Source organism: Cicer arietinum, chromosome 3 (assembly GCF_000331145.2).
Source record: "Cicer arietinum cultivar CDC Frontier isolate Library 1 chromosome 3, Cicar.CDCFrontier_v2.0, whole genome shotgun sequence".
NCBI lineage: Eukaryota > Viridiplantae > Streptophyta > Magnoliopsida > Fabales > Fabaceae > Cicer > Cicer arietinum.
Window position 1 is genome coordinate 62,499,585 of NC_021162.2, and position 19,851 is coordinate 62,519,435.

General features: G+C 28.2%; 3 protein-coding genes across 4 annotated transcripts in view; all 3 read right to left on the bottom strand.

The window, feature by feature from the left end:
- Window positions 1-2,239: 2,239 nt before the first annotated feature.
- LOC101499459 (probable protein phosphatase 2C 60) lies at window positions 2,240-5,560 on the bottom strand. 2 transcript variants are annotated; one of them, XM_004492841.4, is made up of 5 exons: window positions 5,264-5,560; window positions 4,305-4,711; window positions 3,239-3,606; window positions 2,920-3,156; window positions 2,240-2,729 (listed from the first exon to the last, which is right to left on the bottom strand). In XM_004492841.4, exons 2-5 carry the CDS (start codon window positions 4,621-4,623, stop codon window positions 2,478-2,480), a joined length of 1,176 nt encoding a protein of 391 aa, XP_004492898.1. In that variant the 5' UTR covers window positions 4,624-4,711; window positions 5,264-5,560; the 3' UTR covers window positions 2,240-2,477. The 2 variants fall into 2 exon arrangements, with proteins under 2 accessions (XP_004492898.1, XP_004492899.1); XM_004492842.4 differs by lacking the exon at window positions 5,264-5,560 and adding an exon at window positions 4,822-4,963.
- Window positions 5,561-12,271: 6,711 nt separating this feature from the next.
- LOC101499958 (uncharacterized) lies at window positions 12,272-15,972 on the bottom strand. The gene is made up of 5 exons (XM_004492843.4): window positions 15,798-15,972; window positions 15,574-15,670; window positions 15,300-15,378; window positions 15,114-15,195; window positions 12,272-12,585 (listed from the first exon to the last, which is right to left on the bottom strand). Exons 1-5 carry the CDS (start codon window positions 15,828-15,830, stop codon window positions 12,445-12,447), a joined length of 432 nt encoding a protein of 143 aa, XP_004492900.1. The 5' UTR covers window positions 15,831-15,972; the 3' UTR covers window positions 12,272-12,444.
- A 3,478-nt stretch (window positions 15,973-19,450) lies between these two features.
- The window catches only part of LOC101500304 (uncharacterized), an 879-nt gene continuing 478 nt past the window's right edge, over window positions 19,451-19,851 (bottom strand). The window contains exon 2 of the mRNA XM_073365690.1: window positions 19,451-19,851. This exon is cut by the window's right edge and continues 3 nt beyond it. Within this exon, the coding sequence (XP_073221791.1) occupies window positions 19,641-19,851 (211 nt within the window). The 3' untranslated portion in view covers window positions 19,451-19,640.

Consider the following 19,851-nt stretch of genomic DNA (forward strand, 5'->3'; position numbering starts at 1 on the left):
CAAAAAATGTGTCTTTAGATATAAACATTTTCTTAAAATTACTAAAAGCTTTTATTATGTCTTTCCAAACACATCTCATATAAATATTACTATTAATTTATAAAAATTATTTTATTTTAGAATGTCTACACACCAAAAATAAATTAAATTTATTACTCATTGTTCTGAGTATATTTGAAGAAAGCGGTAGTATTTTCCTTATTAGAAAAATTAGTCTAAGTTGATTACCGAAAAATTTATTGTGGCGAATGGTAAATCCTTAAATTTATAATTAACGATTGTTTCAAAATGACTTACCTAAATATGTATTCCATTATTAATAATTTTTAAATATTGGTTTCTCTACTCACAGTCCTTGAAATTTATGCTTTTTAGATGAATATAGAAACATGTCTTTGTAATTATTTAAAAAATAATATTTTATATTTTGTTTTTCATAATCATTAATATTCAATTGTAATAAAAAAAATTAAAAATCGTTTTCTAAGAATAAAGTCAATATTTGACATTTATTATCAATTTAAAAGTAAAATATAAATTGCATGTAATGTTATAAGATATATCATTTGTGTAAATGTTACCAATTTAAAAAAAAAATAAAATAAACTTATTTTATGTTATTTTTTATGGATATGTTCATAGATCAAATTTTGAAATGGAGTGATATCATATCCTATTTTTAAGTCTGATACTATACCCAACAATCTATGTAATTATATCAATGACAAAAATATAATTATTTATCAGACAACCCTTTGTACATGTATAATATTGTATGAGGTTAACTGATATGTTAGAATGTCATTTTAAAAATTACTTTGTAAATTAAAATTTATTGAAAATATATATAAAAATTAATTTTTAATCTAAAATTATATAAATAACGAACAATCTATCTCGTATAATATACGTACTCTTATACTAGTACTTGAAGAAAATTGTAGTATTTTTCTTATTAGAAAAATTTAGTGGAAGTTTTTGTGATCATACAATAAGAAAGACTCTATATTGCAAAGTTAATTTCTGAAAATGTAATTGCACTGAATTGTATAAGAATTTCAATAGTAATTATAAGAATTTCAATAATTCAACATAAAAGAGGGATTATTTCAGAGAATAGAAAAGAAAAATATAAATTAGTAATTCGTTTATATATATTAAGGTCTAAACGGATACTTTTTTTCTATTGTGCTAATATATTAAACGGACACTCTTGTGTTTGTTTGACTATTTTTCTATTGCACTAATATATGTTAATAATAATATTTCAAAAAAATTATACTAATCATAAATTATGATTTTTATAAAAAATTTATTTGAAATATTTCTCTCAAAGCCTCCCCTTTTTGTCTTCTCTCCCTTGATAGTTTTTTACCCTCAACGGTGATTGCCCTTAAAAAAATATAAGAGTATTTTTAGTAGAAAAATAGGCGAAATATAGAATATATATTTTATTGAGTTTTTTAAAAACTTTTAATTGGTTTCATAATGCGTACATACTATTTCTATTACTTTTGCAACTGCTGAAAGAAATTTTTCCAAATTACAATTGCTAAAATCTTATTTGCATACTACTATATGTCTACTATGTCATAAGATAGAAAAAATAACCTTGATTTGATTTCTATTGAAAATATTTTTGAAAACCTTGATAGACAGAATTATTAATGATATCACCACAACAAATGCAAAGATAATATTTAAATAATTATTTAGAATTCTTTTTATAGGAACACAATTTTCTTAATTCATCTGAGACATTCAAATTCTAAGGACCGACCCTGAGAACATGAACCCTCCCTTTATAGTATGTGAATGCAACATGTAATTTGGGAATTATTCTCTTAATTTAAACTCATAAATCTTTTAAATGCTTCATAATAATCGGGAATATAAAGTTTGTTTGAAGACTCAAATGGAGCAATTAAGGAGTGAAGTGATAAAAAAAAGTGGCAGATTCAATTCTCATTAGTCTCTATAAATTATAAAATACTAACATATTAATTACTAATATTAGTCATTGCAATAAATTTGACAAATCAATTTAGTTTATTATCAATGATCTCGATCATTTAAGTTCTTTAACAATATTACCTCTGATTCACCTCTCTCCTGCACATCTCCCTGAATGAATCTACCACAATGAATTATAGATATATATACAGCTGAGAATAACTTCCTCAGCAAGTAACATGAAAATAAATAAATAAATAAATAAAAACTCAAATGATGCAACAACTAGGACAAAAGGTAACTATCATAATAGTCATCAGATTATCTCTTCTGTAGTTTCAATTTGTGGGGAAAGAAAAACCTAAACATGAGTATTAGTAGTATTCTAAAACTTACAGTTCGAATTTTAAAGAATCGAAGTGCTGCTTCTCTCGTCGCTATTTTGAACATGAACATACCTGTTATTCACACAAGAAAATGATACAACAAATATGAAAATAAAGATACAACTTAATCTTATATTATCAGGTAGCACTACAAGGTGCTAGTGTGTTAGGACGAAGGTTGACACCGCCCCCTCGAACAGAAATACTAGTCAACTTCACATTGCTTGCCCTACTCACGAGATTTGACTCGATGAACACCACAATCACTGTAATATCATCGTGGAAATGCCGACGAACCCCACGGTCAATATTTTTTAGGTCTGAATATCTCATTTCTCGCTTCTCTGCTGCTTCTTGAAGTGCAGCTTTCACAAGCCTCCTTGCAATTCCCTGAATAAAAGATACAAGATTATTTATTTTCTAAGAGTTAATAATTAGTACAAAGTGTTGTCATATAGTGGCACTGTAGTGTAGCACAATTTGAATAAACTACTACTTTAGGCGATCCACGATTGTCAATACTAAATTATATGTTTTCAGTTAACTTTTAATAAAAATGGTATGTGTGTCTGTATCTTACCGAGCGGGGATTTTTTTTAACTATATCAACTGCATCTTGATTGCTAAGGTGCTCCCAGAGTCCATCAGATGCAAATATAATAAACTGATCATGTGGCTGCAACTGGTGAACTGATATCGAGGGTTCTGAGCTCAATATTGGCATCTTGAACGGCTGACGAAGTCGAAACTTTGCATAAAGCGGTTCTCTATTGAACTCGGCCTTTTTCAGATATACATCACCAATAGATCTAGAAATCTGCAAGGAAAAATAACGGTTAAGAAGATACAGTAATGTCATAACAATTAGAATTAGACGTGTGTAGTGACAATACACTTACTTGTATTAGGCCCCGCACGCGCCATACATTATGCTTCAAAACAACGATTTTTGGATCGTCAGGGTGCAAAGATCGCAGCTCTTGTCTTATAGACTCTATTGCTGCATTGTGTTCTGTTGACAATTGCACAGCTAAAACCTCCCCGGTTGCTTTGACTGCTCTTCCTAAAACGGCCCGGGAATCACCGAGATTTGCTACATAAAGTGTTCCATTACAAATTACACCAACAAGACAGCATGATCCAACAGATGCAATTTGTGGTTTCATTGACCACTGTTTAGCAACAAGAGACATAAATCCATCTTCTGTTGCTTGGATTGCCTTGCGAATAACATCTACTGACATCGATTGTTGCTCCGCAGTAAACCCTGAAATTGTATTAGCACGAATACTTTCAATTAACAATCATGCAGAAAACCGCAATTCCGAACATCAATAAATCCTTAAATGACAGACATAGAATAGAATCATCTGGTACTGAAAACCACAGTTTCTGCAGCTTCACCTCAGCATGCATACTTTTTTACTCAATTACTAATGAATATTCAGGTAAGAACGGAAAAAATCTTTGTTGAAATCTATTTTGGTTCACAAAGCAAAATATTTTGTCTCTTTGATGCCAAAACAAGCAACAAACTCTTCTATTCTGTATGATTGCTTCTGCTTTTTGAGGCAAAACTGATTCCATGGGTTTAGTATTGATTTTGACATGTTTGAATATTCACAAGTAGAATTGATTTTAGCTCTGAAATCGATTCTAACATGAAGCTATAATTTGGAGCTTTTGCCTATACAACTGATTTTCAGCTCGATTTTGTTGTTCAACTCATTCAAAATCAATTTTTGTCACCACATACCAAACGCACACTAAGCTTTCTAGCTCAAGAAGGTTTCCTTTGGACCCATTTTACACCATACGATTTTGTCGAAGTTATAAACAAATATTAACTACTACAATCACATAAAATTGGAAGGTAGACAGAAATACAAGAAAGTAACAACTACAAAATCTAATTCAACGAAGAAGAAAAACTTCAAGAGTTCACTCATTTTTTATGTCACTTACTCTTGAGATGGTGAACTAAGTGATCATTGATAAACCTTGATGTCTCAGGCCCTCCATGTCCATCATAGACACCAACAAACGTACCATACGGTCCAGAATCATTGGAGCTCAAACTACCCGATTCAATATGGCTCTGGTCCTCCAACAAGTTGTTGGCTTGGACCACAGCCATCGAAAACTCACCATTCAAGTGCCTCCCTGAGTCTTTGTACCACAAAAGTCCATCCTGTTTACCGCCAGCATCTGAACCACTGCGTGTATATCGATCCAAACGCGGCCGAAAACACACTGTCAAATAGTTCATCAACTCTGATAACATCCCTCATCTCACTACACAACCTTCAGAAATTTCCACATCTATCAACCAACCAAGAACAACTACAACACTAAACTCAATGACGATTTCACTGCAAAATATAATAGCATAAATAAATTACAACTGAAAAAAAAAAATCAAATTAAGATTTTCAAACAAATAAGCCACCAATCAATCGGGAGTACGAGTTCAAACTCTAACCGCGACAATCACTGATCAGACTTTACTTATTACTCAGCTAAACTCCAAATTACCATGAGCAGGTTAAGAGCAAAAACAGAAACAATTTTGAAAGGGATGAAACCTAGCTACCCAATCACAAAAATTAGCTTTTATAATTAAATTGTTACTTTCATTGCTACTTAAATCACAATTAATTTATGACCAAGTACATCTCATCTAATTAAAGATCAAGAGGAAAAAAATGGTAAATTTTGCACTCAATTTCTTCTTTCTAGATTTTTAAAGGAGAAGTCAAACAAACTTTATCTACAAGACAAATATTTAAGTCAGCTCATTGAAAAATTTCACAATGACATTGAAAAATAAAACCCCTAAACTCATACTAATTTACATAAAAGCCAAAAATGTCAACAACAAATAAAAAAGAAAAATAAATAAAAATTAAGGAGAGAGATCTTACAGAAGAATTAGAGTATTGATTTGAAGCTATGTTGAATGATTTGACGAGCCCAATAGAATAAAAGAATGATCTTGAAACAAGAGAGAAGTTAAGAGCAAGGGATTAGTAGCAATAGATCTATGGATCCATGAAATGAAGATGAGAAATAAGGCAAGTGGATACAAAGATGTTGAATTTTTTGTAGATGATGAAAAGGTATTGTAGAAAATGGGTGGATTGAAAAATGAAGAAAGAGTTGATTTTTTCTTTAGTTAAAGATTAGGCCAACTGAAAAACCTTTCTTTTCTTTGTTATTATTATTATTATAATAAGCTCAAAGAGACAAACCCCATTAAAGCCCAACAATGGGGAACTCAAAAGACAGCAAAGCAAAGAGGTCCACACCACACTACAATGCTATAGAGAGAGAGAGAGAGAAAGAGAGAGAGAGAGAGAGAGAGAGAGAGAAAGAGAGAGAGAGAGAGAGAAGCATGTAACGTGGGCAATGACATGATTTGGTTAGGTTATTGTTGTTATGGGAAAAAGTGGGTTGAAATGAGGACACGTGGAATTTATGGTGTTTTTACAGCATGTGAGTGCTCTAAGCTGTCTTGTCTGGTACACGTGTCTTCTTAATCTTCAAACCAATTAAAGTGTGCTAAATGCAATTATACACTGTTTCATCAACTAAACTTATCTAATTTAATCATTTTTGTTTTTTAAATGAAAAATCAACTAAACTTATCTTTTTTTTTTCATCGGGGCTGCTGCTTATGTTTAAGGGACAGGCTAAAGATTTTAAAAAAATATTAGAGAGTTGATTATATAAATTTTAAGATAAAATTATTAATTTAAAATACAATTGGAAAGACATAGTGAACTTCTCTTAATTGATTGGAAAGAGAGAGAAAAAAACAACTGGTCCTACCATTTTTTATAATCTAAATAGAGAAAAAGAGAGGTGAACTGTTAGTTTATTATTAATTTTTTATTTATGTTTTTATTGTTTTTTAATTAAATGATATTTTAAGAATGTTTTTTATTTCTTAAAATATTTATATTTCTATTTTTTATTTATTTCTCTTATATCAAATAATACTTCAGAAAATTTATATTTCTCACAATTTTTGCTCTTCTCATATTCTCTTTTACTTAATTTTCTCTTCACATTTTTTTCCTACAACCAATCACACTATAAATAAACAACTAAAATGATGTCGAATATAAACATATTAATTTAATTTTTATAATGCTAAAAGTTTTTCTAAAGAAATTTATTTTCTCTAATATATTTTATACAATTATAAATTTAAGTCAAGGAGGGAGTATATTTTAGTTTAAAGTATAAACATTTCTTGATACAAAGAGACATATACTCCCTTCAAAATAAAATATAAAAAGAAATAATAATTAAAAAAAATTAGTGTATTAATTCTAAATTTAAATAAAATACATTAATTATTTCATTATTATTTTGATTTATATTTTAAGTTTTGTTGGGCACTTGTTAAGAAACTATGAAAGAAAACTTTATTTTGAAAATATCACAATTTAAAATTTTAAGATATTAAATACCGAATTTTAAGGCAAATTCATTCTAAACTTTTTATTTTTGTTTCCCTAAGAAGCGTCTTTAGGACTTAGAGCTAAGAGGCCTTGTTAGTATTTGTCACATTTTATTCTAAAGAGAATATTTGTTTTTTTTCATTTTAAATGTTTTATTCGATATTTTATTCTGTCTTAAATTATTTTTGATTTTATAATATTAATACATTATTAATTATAATTTTATTAATATACTCTTATACCAATATATTTTTATTTATTGTATTTTAACTTATTAATTTTTTTATTAATTTCAATTAATAAAAATATTTAAATAAATAAAATTTATTTTATTATTAAAACAAATAAAATTAATCATTTTTTTAAGAATCACACAAATCAAATTAAACAATTAAAATGAGAATAAAAGTATTGAATAAGACTTTGGATAGAGGCTTGAGATTGACAATATCTCGAAGGAAAATAATGCACATATAGTATAGGATGTGCTACTTTGCATTTATGAAATGACCCATCTATAAATATTTTATTTATAGTCCCTCCGATTTGGGAGATTTTTTTATTTATATCTTTTTTAAAAAAGAATTTGACTAAAATACCATACATTAAATAAATTATATATAAATGTACTACTTTTTAACTCATTACAAATTACAAACTGGGGATGCAACCATGCGGAACATCTTTTTTTATCTTTAATAGAAGGTCGCATGTTGGGGATGCGACCATCTACCGTTATATATATATATATTTTTTTGTCATTTTATTAATTTTATTAATTATTATTTAATAAATTATAAATAATTAAAATATTTAAAAATTTAAAAAACTATTAATAAAATAAATTAATAAATAATAATAACTAATAATTTTAATAATATTATAAATTTTAATAAAAATAATAATAATAAAGTAAATTATATTAATAAAATATAATTAATTAAATTGAACCAATAAAACAAGTTAAATTAAAGAAAAAAATACAGAAAATTGAAGAAAAAAATAATCAAATTTATATTTTATTATTATTTTCATTAATTTTTATTTATTAGATAAGAAAATAGGAGAAAGTTGTTATAACAATATGTCAAACAAGGAAGAAGTTGTTATAATAGTTTGTCAAAACAAGTACGGGGACGTTGTTATAATAACGTGTCAAATAAATATCAAAATAAATAACGTGTTCCTGATATTTTGCCGATAAAATAACCATGTATTTCCTTAACAACTTCCTCTTGTTTAAATGTTTTTTTTTTCTCCAATGTAATGTGTTTTATTTTATTAATAATATTTTAATAATTTAATTATTTTTTATTTATTAAATAATCAATAACTCAATTGTTAATAAAATAATATTAAGTGTTAATTTACCAGCAAAATACGATTGAGTTGTCAAAATAATATAACATGTTATTTATTTTCGCACTCAAACACTTTAACTTTGATATTTTGTTTGATTTTATTATTAAAATTTAAATTTTAAATTTTATAATATTATTAAAATTATTACTATTATTATTATTATTATTATTTATTAATGTATTTTATTTTATTAATACATTTTTTTATTAATTAAAATATTTAAAAATTCAAAAAACTAATATTAAGTGAAGTTGTTAAGGAAATACATTATTATTTTATCGGCAAAATATTAGAAACACGTTATTTCTTTGGACACTTATTTATAACAATGTCCTCCTCCTATTTGTTTTGGCAAATTATTATAACAATTTCCTCCTATTTTGTCAAATTATTATAACAACTTCCTCCTCTTTTGGCACGTTATTATAACAACTTGTTCCTATTTTTCTTATTTAATAAATAAAAATTAATGAAAATAATAATAATAATAATAATAATAATAATAATAATAAAATATAAATTTGATGTATTTTTTCTTTAATTTAACGTGTTTTATTGATTAAATTTAATTAATTTTATTTTATTAATCTAATTTACTTTATTATTATTTTTATTAAAATTTAGAATATTATTAAAATTATTATTATTATTTATTAATGTATTTTGTTTTATTAATAGTTTTTTGAATTTTTAAATATTTTAGTTATTTATAATTTATTAAATAATAATTAACAAAATTAATAAAATGGTAAAATATATATACATATATATATATTTAGGATGAAAAAAAAAATGTTCTACATGCATCCCCACATTGCGATCTGCAACTGAGGTTAAAAAGTAGAGCATTTCTGTATTATTTTTTCAATGTGTGGCATTTTGGTCAAATTAAAAAAGAAAGAAATATATAAATGAAAAAAATCCCCAATTCGGTATAAAAGATAATTTTTAAAGAATATTTTTATTAAATATGTAAGAAAAAAAGTATAACTTTTAAGATATAGTTATTATTTCATTTATTTTTATTTAAAATATTTGTCTTTTAAATACTATTAATAAATATTTAATATCTTATCATTTTTAATAAGGATATATATATATATATATTAAAAAGTTAAAATAATAAACAAATACATTAATTTTGATGTTCTTTTTGTAATTAATAAATGGAACTGGATGCAATAATAGGGAATATAAAATCATGTATCTTAATTACAATTTTGTCTCTGTATTTTTTAAAATTTATAAATTGATTTCTCTATTTTATAATTCAATAATTTTAGTGATTTTTATCGAATTTTTAAATAAAAAATTGATGATATAACATAATTTAAACAATGTCGCATATGATATTATGATTTTGAATGATTAGTTATCAATAAATTATAATAATTGTTTTTAAAAATTTCATCTTCAACTTCTAAAATTATTCTGTTTTGTAACTCAATTAATAACGTATAAATAACTAAATCATGAAATTGTATGTCATACATCAAATTATCATTATTTTAATTAAAAAATTTGATAGATAGATTCAAACTGTTAAATTTTAAAATAAAATAAAATAATTTTACAAATTAATAAAAATAAAAAAAAAACTAAAATTATAATAAATTCAAATCATTTATTAATTCTTAAGTTGAGAATAGATCATTTCATGTTATATGATATAAAGGTCTATTGAGATCTTCACCTTCCATTGAAAATGAGAAAGAAAGAAAATTAAGAAAAAAGAGAGTTTAAAATATTGATATTAAAATATAAGAAAACACACTAGAAAGATGAAGAGATCAATTTCCCCTTAAATTCCACATGTTATTTTTTTTGAAAAGTTAGTCATTGACAATTTTTTGACATGACCCCTTGATTTGTCACTGAATAACTTAAATTTTTTTTTTGGAGAAAAAATTTATTGGAAAAAAATCAATTTTTTTTATTGATTTAAATAAGGTCACTTCCATTATAAACCAATTTTTTAAAAATGAGTTAGACTTAATACAAAAATATAATATAATATTGATCTTTGATCATGAAGGATGTGTTGAAAAAAAAGTTAACTCCCACGTTAAAAATAAATAGAATCGCTTTTTAATAGACAAATAGATGAAAAGAAAATCCTCTCTATTTTTTTTTTTATCAATAAATGTGATATAAAAAAAATTATCTCTTTTTTTTTATTAAGTGTTCGCCAAATTTGATAACTAAATTTATTTTTTATGTCTTTAATTTTTTTTGATATTTCAACTTCGTTTTTAAATGTGTACTTTGATCTAGATGAATGAGAACAAAAGTAATAAAAAAAATAAAATTAAATGTTCACTTATGTGTTAATAAGTAAATCTAATATTAAAATTATTTATCTAACTCTTGCTTTAGTAGTGGATCTCAAACATGACCTATACTATTATGTATACAATATAATGTATTGTATATAAATATTTCATCTGTCTCATTTTAAAAGTCTTATTTGTTATTTTTTTATTTTAAATTATTTGATATCTTACAATATTAATTTTTTCCCACTAATATATTATTACTCATTGTATCTCAACTCATCAAATTTTTCAAATAATCACAATTAATAAAAATATTTGAATAAATAAAATTTATGTTATCATTAAAATAAATAAAATTAATTATTTTTTAAGAACTACACAATTGAAATTAATCAACTCAAATTAAACAATTAAAATGAGATCCATAAAATAATAAACAAAAGAAAAATTGGACAACCCAATAATTTAAACAATCAAACAACTAATATTTGTGAAGAAATGGTTTTAAAACTTCACCGAAAGCTACATTTTGGTGTCCATATTACATGTGATTGAGAAGGACGGCAGTTATTACCGTTTGTTCGATCGGTCAAACCGTTGTTAGCTCTTTAGATGCTTCCTATGACTTGTGAATGGTCTAATTCGATGTCTCTGGCATGATACTAGTGGTACATTCCCTGGGATACGCAATGGATGAGCAAATGTGCAATGAATCCAATTATATCCAAATTTAAATCATTAATTGATTCAAATAGGTTCTAGGAATTTGTTTTCAAAGAGGTGTATTTAGGACTTACTCTCATGTTTTATTTTTATTTTTATTATAGACAGTTAAGTCGATAAAATTGATAAACACATTAATTTTTATTAATTTAATATATTAAAATTGATATATTTAAATATGCATTAATATTGTTGATTTAATTGTCTTTTATAAAAAAAATTGGATATATTACATTAATTTTGAAGATAAAGTGTAAAGAAAGAAATAGATTTAAAAAAAATATGAAAAAAGATAAAAGTTTGAAAAATAAAGAAGATTTGAATTATTGCTTGTTACAAGATAAATAAAGAAAAGAGAAATATTGATTATTTTTAAAATACAAAAATATCCTTAAAAATACCATTTAGTTGAGAAAATGTAAGGACATAAATAAAAAATTAGTGACAAAAGTGTTCCCTATTTCTCCTAAACCAGTCACACTTAGAGAAGTAATTTCAATTGTCGATGAAATATTGATTATTAGATTTCAAATCAATGTTTGAATGATTTAATTTTCTTTTTTATTGAAAAAGTTTTGGGGTGAAGGGATGGTATCCAATGGTTGAATTATTTCTTATTTTAACATTTAAAGTAAATTGCTCCATTTTTGCCATCTATATTTTATAAACCCTCGTATATTTGGTAGATAATACTGATGTGTTTCACTTGTAAAAAGGATAAATGTTACAATTAGATCATACAAGATTTGCTTTGACCAGAAATCTACTTGGGAATATCTAGACTATATTATTTTAATAAAATTACATATTAGTCCTCTATAGTTGTAAATTAGGTTATGGCTGAATTAGAATGGCTATTTAGTTTGACATTGTCAAATTGCCCCACTAAACATGCAGAGTTTTAAAATTCCCAGTATGCATAGTAAGATAATATCGTGTGGTACGCGAATAGTGATAAGATTGCAAGGAACGAGTAAAAATCTAGTTATTGCTTATGCATTTGGATTTGGTATGGAATCAATTTCCTAATTGACCACTTAGAATAAGAACTAACTTCATAAAAAAATTACCTTCATGTATCAGTAAATTTAAAGGCAAAATATAAAAACAAATGTGATGATTCATTTTGAATATGATATATATTGAACAATGAACATAAAGTTACCTGGCGAAAATCAATTCCTAAGGAAAACTAAAGTTACAAGGAAAAAACAATATAGAGAAGTCTTGAACCAAATATCAACAAAGGATCAGACTAACACCCATATTAGATGTTCACGCAACTGAACTAAAACCAAATGACTTGACAATTGTGCTCACTCTTTCTGCAAATGTTCTGGATGTTATCTTTTTACCTGGAACATGGAATGGGTTTGAAACCGCATCCACATATGCAGAATGGAATCTCCTGAAAAACTGTATAACAGAAGTTAGCATGGGGCAAAAAACACCAAACAGTACATATTTCATAGGTGATCCAGTGTTATGTGACAAAGGAAGACACCAGTGGCCATAACTGAATTTGTGTATTCAAAACTCCAGTAGTATAACCCATCAGAAATCAATTAACAAGAACAGTATCAAAACATAGTGGTATTGATACAAAACAGTAAAAATTTAAGGAACATTTGTGAAAGAAATGAAATCATGCAGGGGCTCTCAATTGTGCACTGCTGATGTGAGGAACACAAAAGCAACAATTTCATCACTGGAGAAAATGACTCCAGGGAAACATGAAAATAACACATTCTTAAGTGAAACATCTGTCTTAAAATAAAAAAATAAAAACATCAAGTTTTTTTATTTTTGTAATAACAGATGTGACTAGAACAAAAAACATATGCTTGGGAAAAAGGATTATGTATCTTCCTCAAAGTGAAACAAAGCAAGGAAAAACCATTAACAAAAGAGCATACCATCTCTTTATATTTCTAAGAGGGAAACACCCAAACAATGTCGAAAGCATCATAGGTAAGCTATGAAAATAACCCTATATCAAAGAATGTAGAGTCTCACTTGAAAAATATCATACTGAATCACATACACTAGGTTTAATTTGTGGTCATGTTTGAATTCTTGCGATTATAGATATTCTGAATGTTGTAATGTATATTGCAGTTGTTGCGATATGATTTATCGACAACTTAGCACAAAGGATATTAAAACTATCAATATTATTATACAATTTGTTATATGATTTATAGCAAATTGTTAGGAACCCAAGAATTGGATTCCTTGATTTAGAGGAAGAACACTAATATTTAGAAAGAAAAGATAAGAAATAATAAGAAAGAACCTCTCTCAAGAAAATGATACACAAGAGCGGATATACTCCTACAATAACAGAAACAGAAACAGAAACACCACAGCAGGTACACCTATACAACTACTTACAACCTAGGAACACAACTACTAACAAACTCCTAATTATTCCTATTTGTATATCCTAACACAAATAAATAAAATGCCATTTTTTTCTCTCCAAACATTTCCTACACAATTCATGTCTTCCCCTCCCCAAATTTTCCCATACAAGCCCCATTTGTTTCCACTTCAATATTTCCAAAATCATTTCTCGGTATCTGACATCCTCTCTCCCTCACATTCATGGACGCTCCCTCTTCCCTCACCTCTATTGTCTTTCCCTCCCTCGCAACTTCTTGGCTTCACAACAGTAAGCCAACTGCCATCTAACACTCTCTGGTAGCCACAATCAACCACCTATCGGCACCTCAGCCACTAACACAACTGATATTTAGGGGCCACATCAATCATTGCAGACTAAGATTTTGATATCGGAATATACATATGGTATAGCCCAGAACTGATTTCATAAATAAATTTAATTTTCCAGCATAAAATAAGTTGACAGAAGAGTGACTAAAGAGATCATTTCAGCTAAAAGCTGAAAGGAACCAAATTTCTTAACTGGAAAATGATTTACTATTGATCTTTCACTTACTATTATCAGAAAAGGTAGCTGTGGAGAGAAAGATATGTACAAGTAGTAAGAGATGAAAAATGAAGGTAACAAGATAGAGCAGCACTTCACCCAATTTTTCCTTACCTCTTCACTCGCAGCTTTATATTCTACCTCTACTCCCTCCCTTTCCTTCCTTGCATTTCCCTCATTGTCATATTTGGGGCTACTAATCCCCTTCTACCCTTTCTAATTCTTAACATTCACTTTAGTAACTGTAAGATGCCTAACAAAAACAAAGATTCTACACACAATAAATACAATGGCAATAGCTGCGGCCATATTTTAACATTGTGTCACCGTTCACTGTTTGTGCTTAAAAAAGCATCAGCATTTCCTATGTGGGAGTGGGACAGATAGGTGCTTCCTTTCATAAAATTAGTTGGTATCAGATAGTAGTTAAAATGTATGACCAGAGACATGAAATTGCCATAAGGTATCCGACAACCATCTACCCACAAATCTTGGAGTCGAAGTAGCATAATGATAGAAATGGATCCGTTAGGAAAAAAAACTTCATTACAGAAAGAATGCCCTCTAACTAATGTGATTAAAGTTCAAAAGCCTAGAATGTACAATGGAAATGGGTCACTTGACTCACTTCTATTCCCTGCACCCTAGGTATTCAAGATACCAACATTCTCCCCCAATTTCACTCCAAAATCATAGACCTCTCACTATTACTTCCCTCCTATTTTTTATACCCTATTGATCCCTTTCTAACCAATTATTTATTGTATTATATAACAAAACTAATTGACAGACTGGTCCATTCTTTCACTGGAGGTCTGCTCAAGTGCTCATACACCAGTAACACAGCCACATATAAGGATTTACTTCAAAAGAAACTCAACATCAATGCTAAAAGTATTACTTCATGAGTCAAACACTTCAATTCAAGAAGACAAGGAAACTGGTTAAGAAAATTATACTAGGAAAATGAATGAAAACCATCAATGCTCACATTTCTCACATCTGCATCTTTAACATCCAGATCCGTGGTCACCAAGATAAATTTGACCTTTGTATTAGTCAGATATCCGTAACTGCAAAAGATATTAACCAACAAAAAATGAAAATCATCCACTTTCCATTGTTGGATTAAATATAAATCAAATAAAAAATCTCACACGACAACATATGCACTCACACTTTGTAATTTTCAATAGGATAAAGCAGTCCTAGAAACGTCTCATTCAACATCGGTCCAGATTTTTTAGGATTGTTAACTGCCAAACAAACACATTTCATTAGATTCAGATGCACAGCACAAACATAAAACTTGCATACAAAAAAAATCCCAAATCCAAAAAAAACAAAACTCTAAACTTAAGGCTCCTAAAATCTCAATCATTCGCATTTTGCATCAAAGACAAAATCAAATAATAAACTCCGAAATCTCAATTTTCAAAGAAAAAACGCACCTCGCTCGTCGACCACATCAAGCGAGCAATGGACGATGTGATGAAGCTTGAGAGCATCATCGGCTTCGGTGAAGCTCTGTATGTACAGCGGATTGTTCTACGATCATCGGAGAAACCGCAACGAAAATCGAACCGAAAAATAAGAAAAAATGTTAGTTGAAGTTAAAATCGGAGATGAACACGGATAAATTGAAGTACAGGATGGGAAAGTGATGGAGACCTACCTGATGACCGACGACGGCGACGCAGACGATCATTTTTACCGGTAGAGTGGCGAGGGCGATGACGGTCTACCTGGCTCTCGCTGCACCCGCACCCACCGAATCGAAATCAATGAAGAGGATTGAGAAAGAGGAAGAAATAAACCGTACTAGACACCGTTCTGGTGTGCATGGATCTACTTGAATACTTTGTGTCCAACCAACTTAAAAAATAAATGGCTTCCTTTTTTGTTAATTCAATTTTTGAAGAAAAATTAGCTCATTGGTATTACTTACTTCTAAATCTTTTACAGAAAAGAAAATTGTAAATCTATAAGAACACGCAAGTTAAAAAAGATATAAAAAAAATTATACTATAGAATTAACATAGTGAAGTGTTAATAATAATAACTATTATTATTATAATTATAATTATATATATAAAAAAACTATAATAGTCTCAATTTGTATTAATTTTATGTTAATGAAACATTAGAGTTTTATTCTTCAGTGAATGAAATAAAAATACTTCATATGATTTAATTATTTACACATTTTGTTAATTTCTAAAACATTTTTAATCAAGTTGATTTGCATAACTGCATTTATAGATAAGTACTTTAATGTTATTTGGCTGCTTTTTCCAGTAACTACAATATTTCAATTTTCACCAATTGAAAATATAATTTCTTAATATCATTCGAATCATATGATGTCATACGTAAAATAGTAAAAAAATTGACATTTTAAGTAAGATGTTTGAGTTACCTTTCAAAATAGCTTTAATTTAAAATAAAAAAAATATATCATTCGCTTATATTTGCCTTATATTCGAATATGCGTGCTTGCAATTGTGCGAGTTAATTATAAAAGTATTTACCATCTACTTTAAGAGAAATGAAATAAAATAAATTAAGTATATTAAAAATCCATCATTTTGTCCGAGTAAAAAAACATTACATTCTCTTTAAGAAAACATCTACACTTTCTATTAATTATAGAGAAAAATTCACATGGAATCCATCAAATCACTTAGAGGCTATAATTCCTATATAGTGAAACTAAATTTTAATAACATACATTGGAGTTCTATGAAGTTCACACACACATCAGCGAAATATCAAATTTAAATTAAAAAAAAAGTAACTAATAATATCAATATTTATTAGTTGAATTATAACTCAACAGACAAATTTAATTGAACTTTACTCAAGTACACCTTTATCTCGTAAATAATAACACTAATAATAATAATAATTCATGTTGATTTGTTCTCCAATTTGTTTTTGTCCTAATCCTACGTTTAGCTCAAAATGTGCATTTGAGACGAAGCAAGTATTTTTAGTAGGAGTGGAAATAAGTCAAATTGATCAACATAGACTTATAGCCTAGTCTATAACGTTTAGGTTAGATCAAACTTCTTTTTATATAAGTCAAACCTAGACTTTTTAAAAAGTCAATTTGAATAAAAATGTCAGATTAAGATCACTTAAACTTATTAGACCAACTTACTTAATTAAATATAAATAATTTTGTATTATTATTATATTAATTTTTATCTTTTGTGTTAAATTATAAATTTACTAATATTTTCTGTTATTTAAATATATTAATTTACATTAATATTTAACATATTTAAAAATATCATTATAAAATAAAATTAAAGTAAGATGTAACATAATATTATATACTTTAAAATGTCATGCTAGATTTTAAAATAGACTTTAACGTCGTTGACATATTATCGTGTTTGTCTATTAATAAAATCTAAAAGTGCTCAGTGTAAATTTCCATAAAATAATAGTGAAGTTTCCACTCATAATTCCTAACAACTCTCGGAACAACCGTATGTGTATCAAGATTGCACGACTTCATGAATATGTAATAATGATGAAGTTGGGACGAATAAGAGTATCAGAGAGAACATAAGCTCATGAGAAGCCTTGTATAAACCTTTTTCACTGGCCATTCATGTTATTTCAGTGACTTGTTAGTAATATCCCTCCTTTTGTGAACCTTGAGTAAAACAGGCATAGTGGGATTTCCTAAACAAGTCAAAATTTAACGTTGATATTGCTTCTAAAGGCGTAATAAGTGGTAAGCTATGCGCATGGCTCAATGTTGGAGGCTTCTGCTATAAACTTGAAGATAAATATCAACTTGAAAAGATGAACTAAGCCTACAATGAGACTTGAGTTACCAATAAATTACCTATACTTGGAAGCAGTAAAACTCTTGATGAAACTAATATTGAAGCTTATGCTCCCTCGTATGCTTGCTTTTCTCCTGTTGTATCATGCTGACAGGGAAGGAAATGTAATTGAGAACTGTCCAACAAACTTATATGTGAATGTGAATTGCCTTTGAAAAACTTTCTGGACCAGTAGAGATAAAATCAACTGTTTCAATAAGCAGGGGTTTGAGAGAAAGAACATTGACAGGCCATCTTGGATTCTTAAATTGTGTGTTTGGTTAAAAGAGAATGAACTCAGGTAAAATAAATTTGAGTGTAGCTGGGTTTGTTAGGGTCATCTGAAAAGCCCTTGATGAAATGGCTGCAACAATCTCTTATATTTTACTCACACCAATCAAATAACATATAAAGCTATTCCTACTAAAAAACATCAACTCACACTTGTCCTGAAAGCTATAACAGGTGGTTCTCCTGAATAACTAAGCCATTCTTTTTGTTGGGGATCAAGGAGGGTTGCCAACTTTGAATCTGAATCAAATTGACAGTGGAAGCAGATCTTATATTAGCCCTTTCAAAGTAATTAAAAGCTATGTCAAATTACCTTTTGCTAGACCCAGATAACTCGTGAAGCCAATAACCCAATGAACGTGATCATCTCTAGAGTAAACCACTATACTTAAGTTTTCTGAATAAAGAATAACAAGACCATGGATACCTTCAAAGTAAACTTGAGGAGATTTCTGAAACGAGGATCATCTAGATTATGGAAGTAGATTCTTCATTCTCTAAAAGTGAAGTAGGTTATTTAGCGATAACATCTGACAACTCTACTCAGGTCAAAAAGACGATTCTTATTGTACACCAGCTGATCAGCACGATTTAAATCTATTTATTACAAGGTTATAATGGTGCCTCACCTGACTTTTTTTACATATACTAATATACCCCCACTCACTCAAGGGTTAGGTTGATCTGTTGGGCAGTATAATTATGCAACCTGGTTTTCAGCATTTCAACACAAAGGGCGTGCATAAATGAAGTTAGGCATTCCCTGATATTTCAAACTCACTTATGTTGAGTGTAGGAATCAACTCATTTCTAATTCTATTGCATCAGCCAACGGAAGACTATGGATCAGCTATTTCAAGATATCAAACGGACTTCTAATCAAGAGCAACAACCAACAAAAACTATGACAAATTAAAATCCAAGATACCACTTCTTGCTTATACCCTACAACTATATCTAATAGCTTATACCCTGCAAAACCAAAAAACCACTCCTTGCTATCTCCATCAAATCAAAACTCTCATTATTATACACCATCATATAGCCTAATCCGTAACCACAAAAACAATGCACAAGTTATATGCTTCCAGTCTTAAACTTCTGTAACTTTCACAAATACAAAAACTAACAACCAATCTTCATAAAAATTCGGAAAACCAATCAAATTCAAATTGCCACAATCAACAAAGGAAACTAACAACCAAGCATAAAACATATATATACCAGGAACTTTTCTAATTGAAAACCCCCTTCTCATTATTCCACCTTCAGGTCTCATCAATAATCACAAAAAACCAACGAGGCAAAATGTTATACAATTCTAACTCATCGTTATTGTAATCCTTATAACAATCAAGAAATACAACACATACCAAAACGCATTTTCATACACCAGTCTTCACAATGTTCCTCCTCGCCAAGAACCTCGCAATCGGGGGCGTGAGTGCTATAGTAATTGGAACCCGAACAGGGATCAGAGCCTTGTTGCATAGTAAAGCTAGTGTAAACGCACCGCCGGCGGAAGCCGCCATCTGTGCCGTGCGATTCTTCAACGGCAAAGAGGAAGAGTCGGTATCAGAATTAGGGTTTTCATCG

Coding starts and splice junctions, on each gene's coding strand:
- LOC101499459 (XM_004492841.4), bottom strand. CDS start 4,623: ATGTTATCAGAGTTGATGAACTATTTGACAGTGTGTTTTCGGCCGCGT. Junction 3,607..4,304: donor CTTAGTTCACCATCTCAAGA/GTAAGTGACATA, acceptor ATACAATTTCAG/GGTTTACTGCGGAGCAACAA. Junction 2,730..2,919: donor TTAAAAAAAATCCCCGCTCG/GTAAGATACAGA, acceptor TCTTTTATTCAG/GGAATTGCAAGGAGGCTTGT.
- LOC101499958 (XM_004492843.4), bottom strand. CDS start 15,830: ATGATCGTCTGCGTCGCCGTCGTCGGTCATCAG. Junction 15,379..15,573: donor TGATGTGGTCGACGAGCGAG/GTGCGTTTTTTC, acceptor TTTGTTTGGCAG/TTAACAATCCTAAAAAATCT. Junction 12,586..15,113: donor AAGATGCAGATGTGAGAAAT/GTGAGCATTGAT, acceptor TCTGTTATACAG/TTTTTCAGGAGATTCCATTC.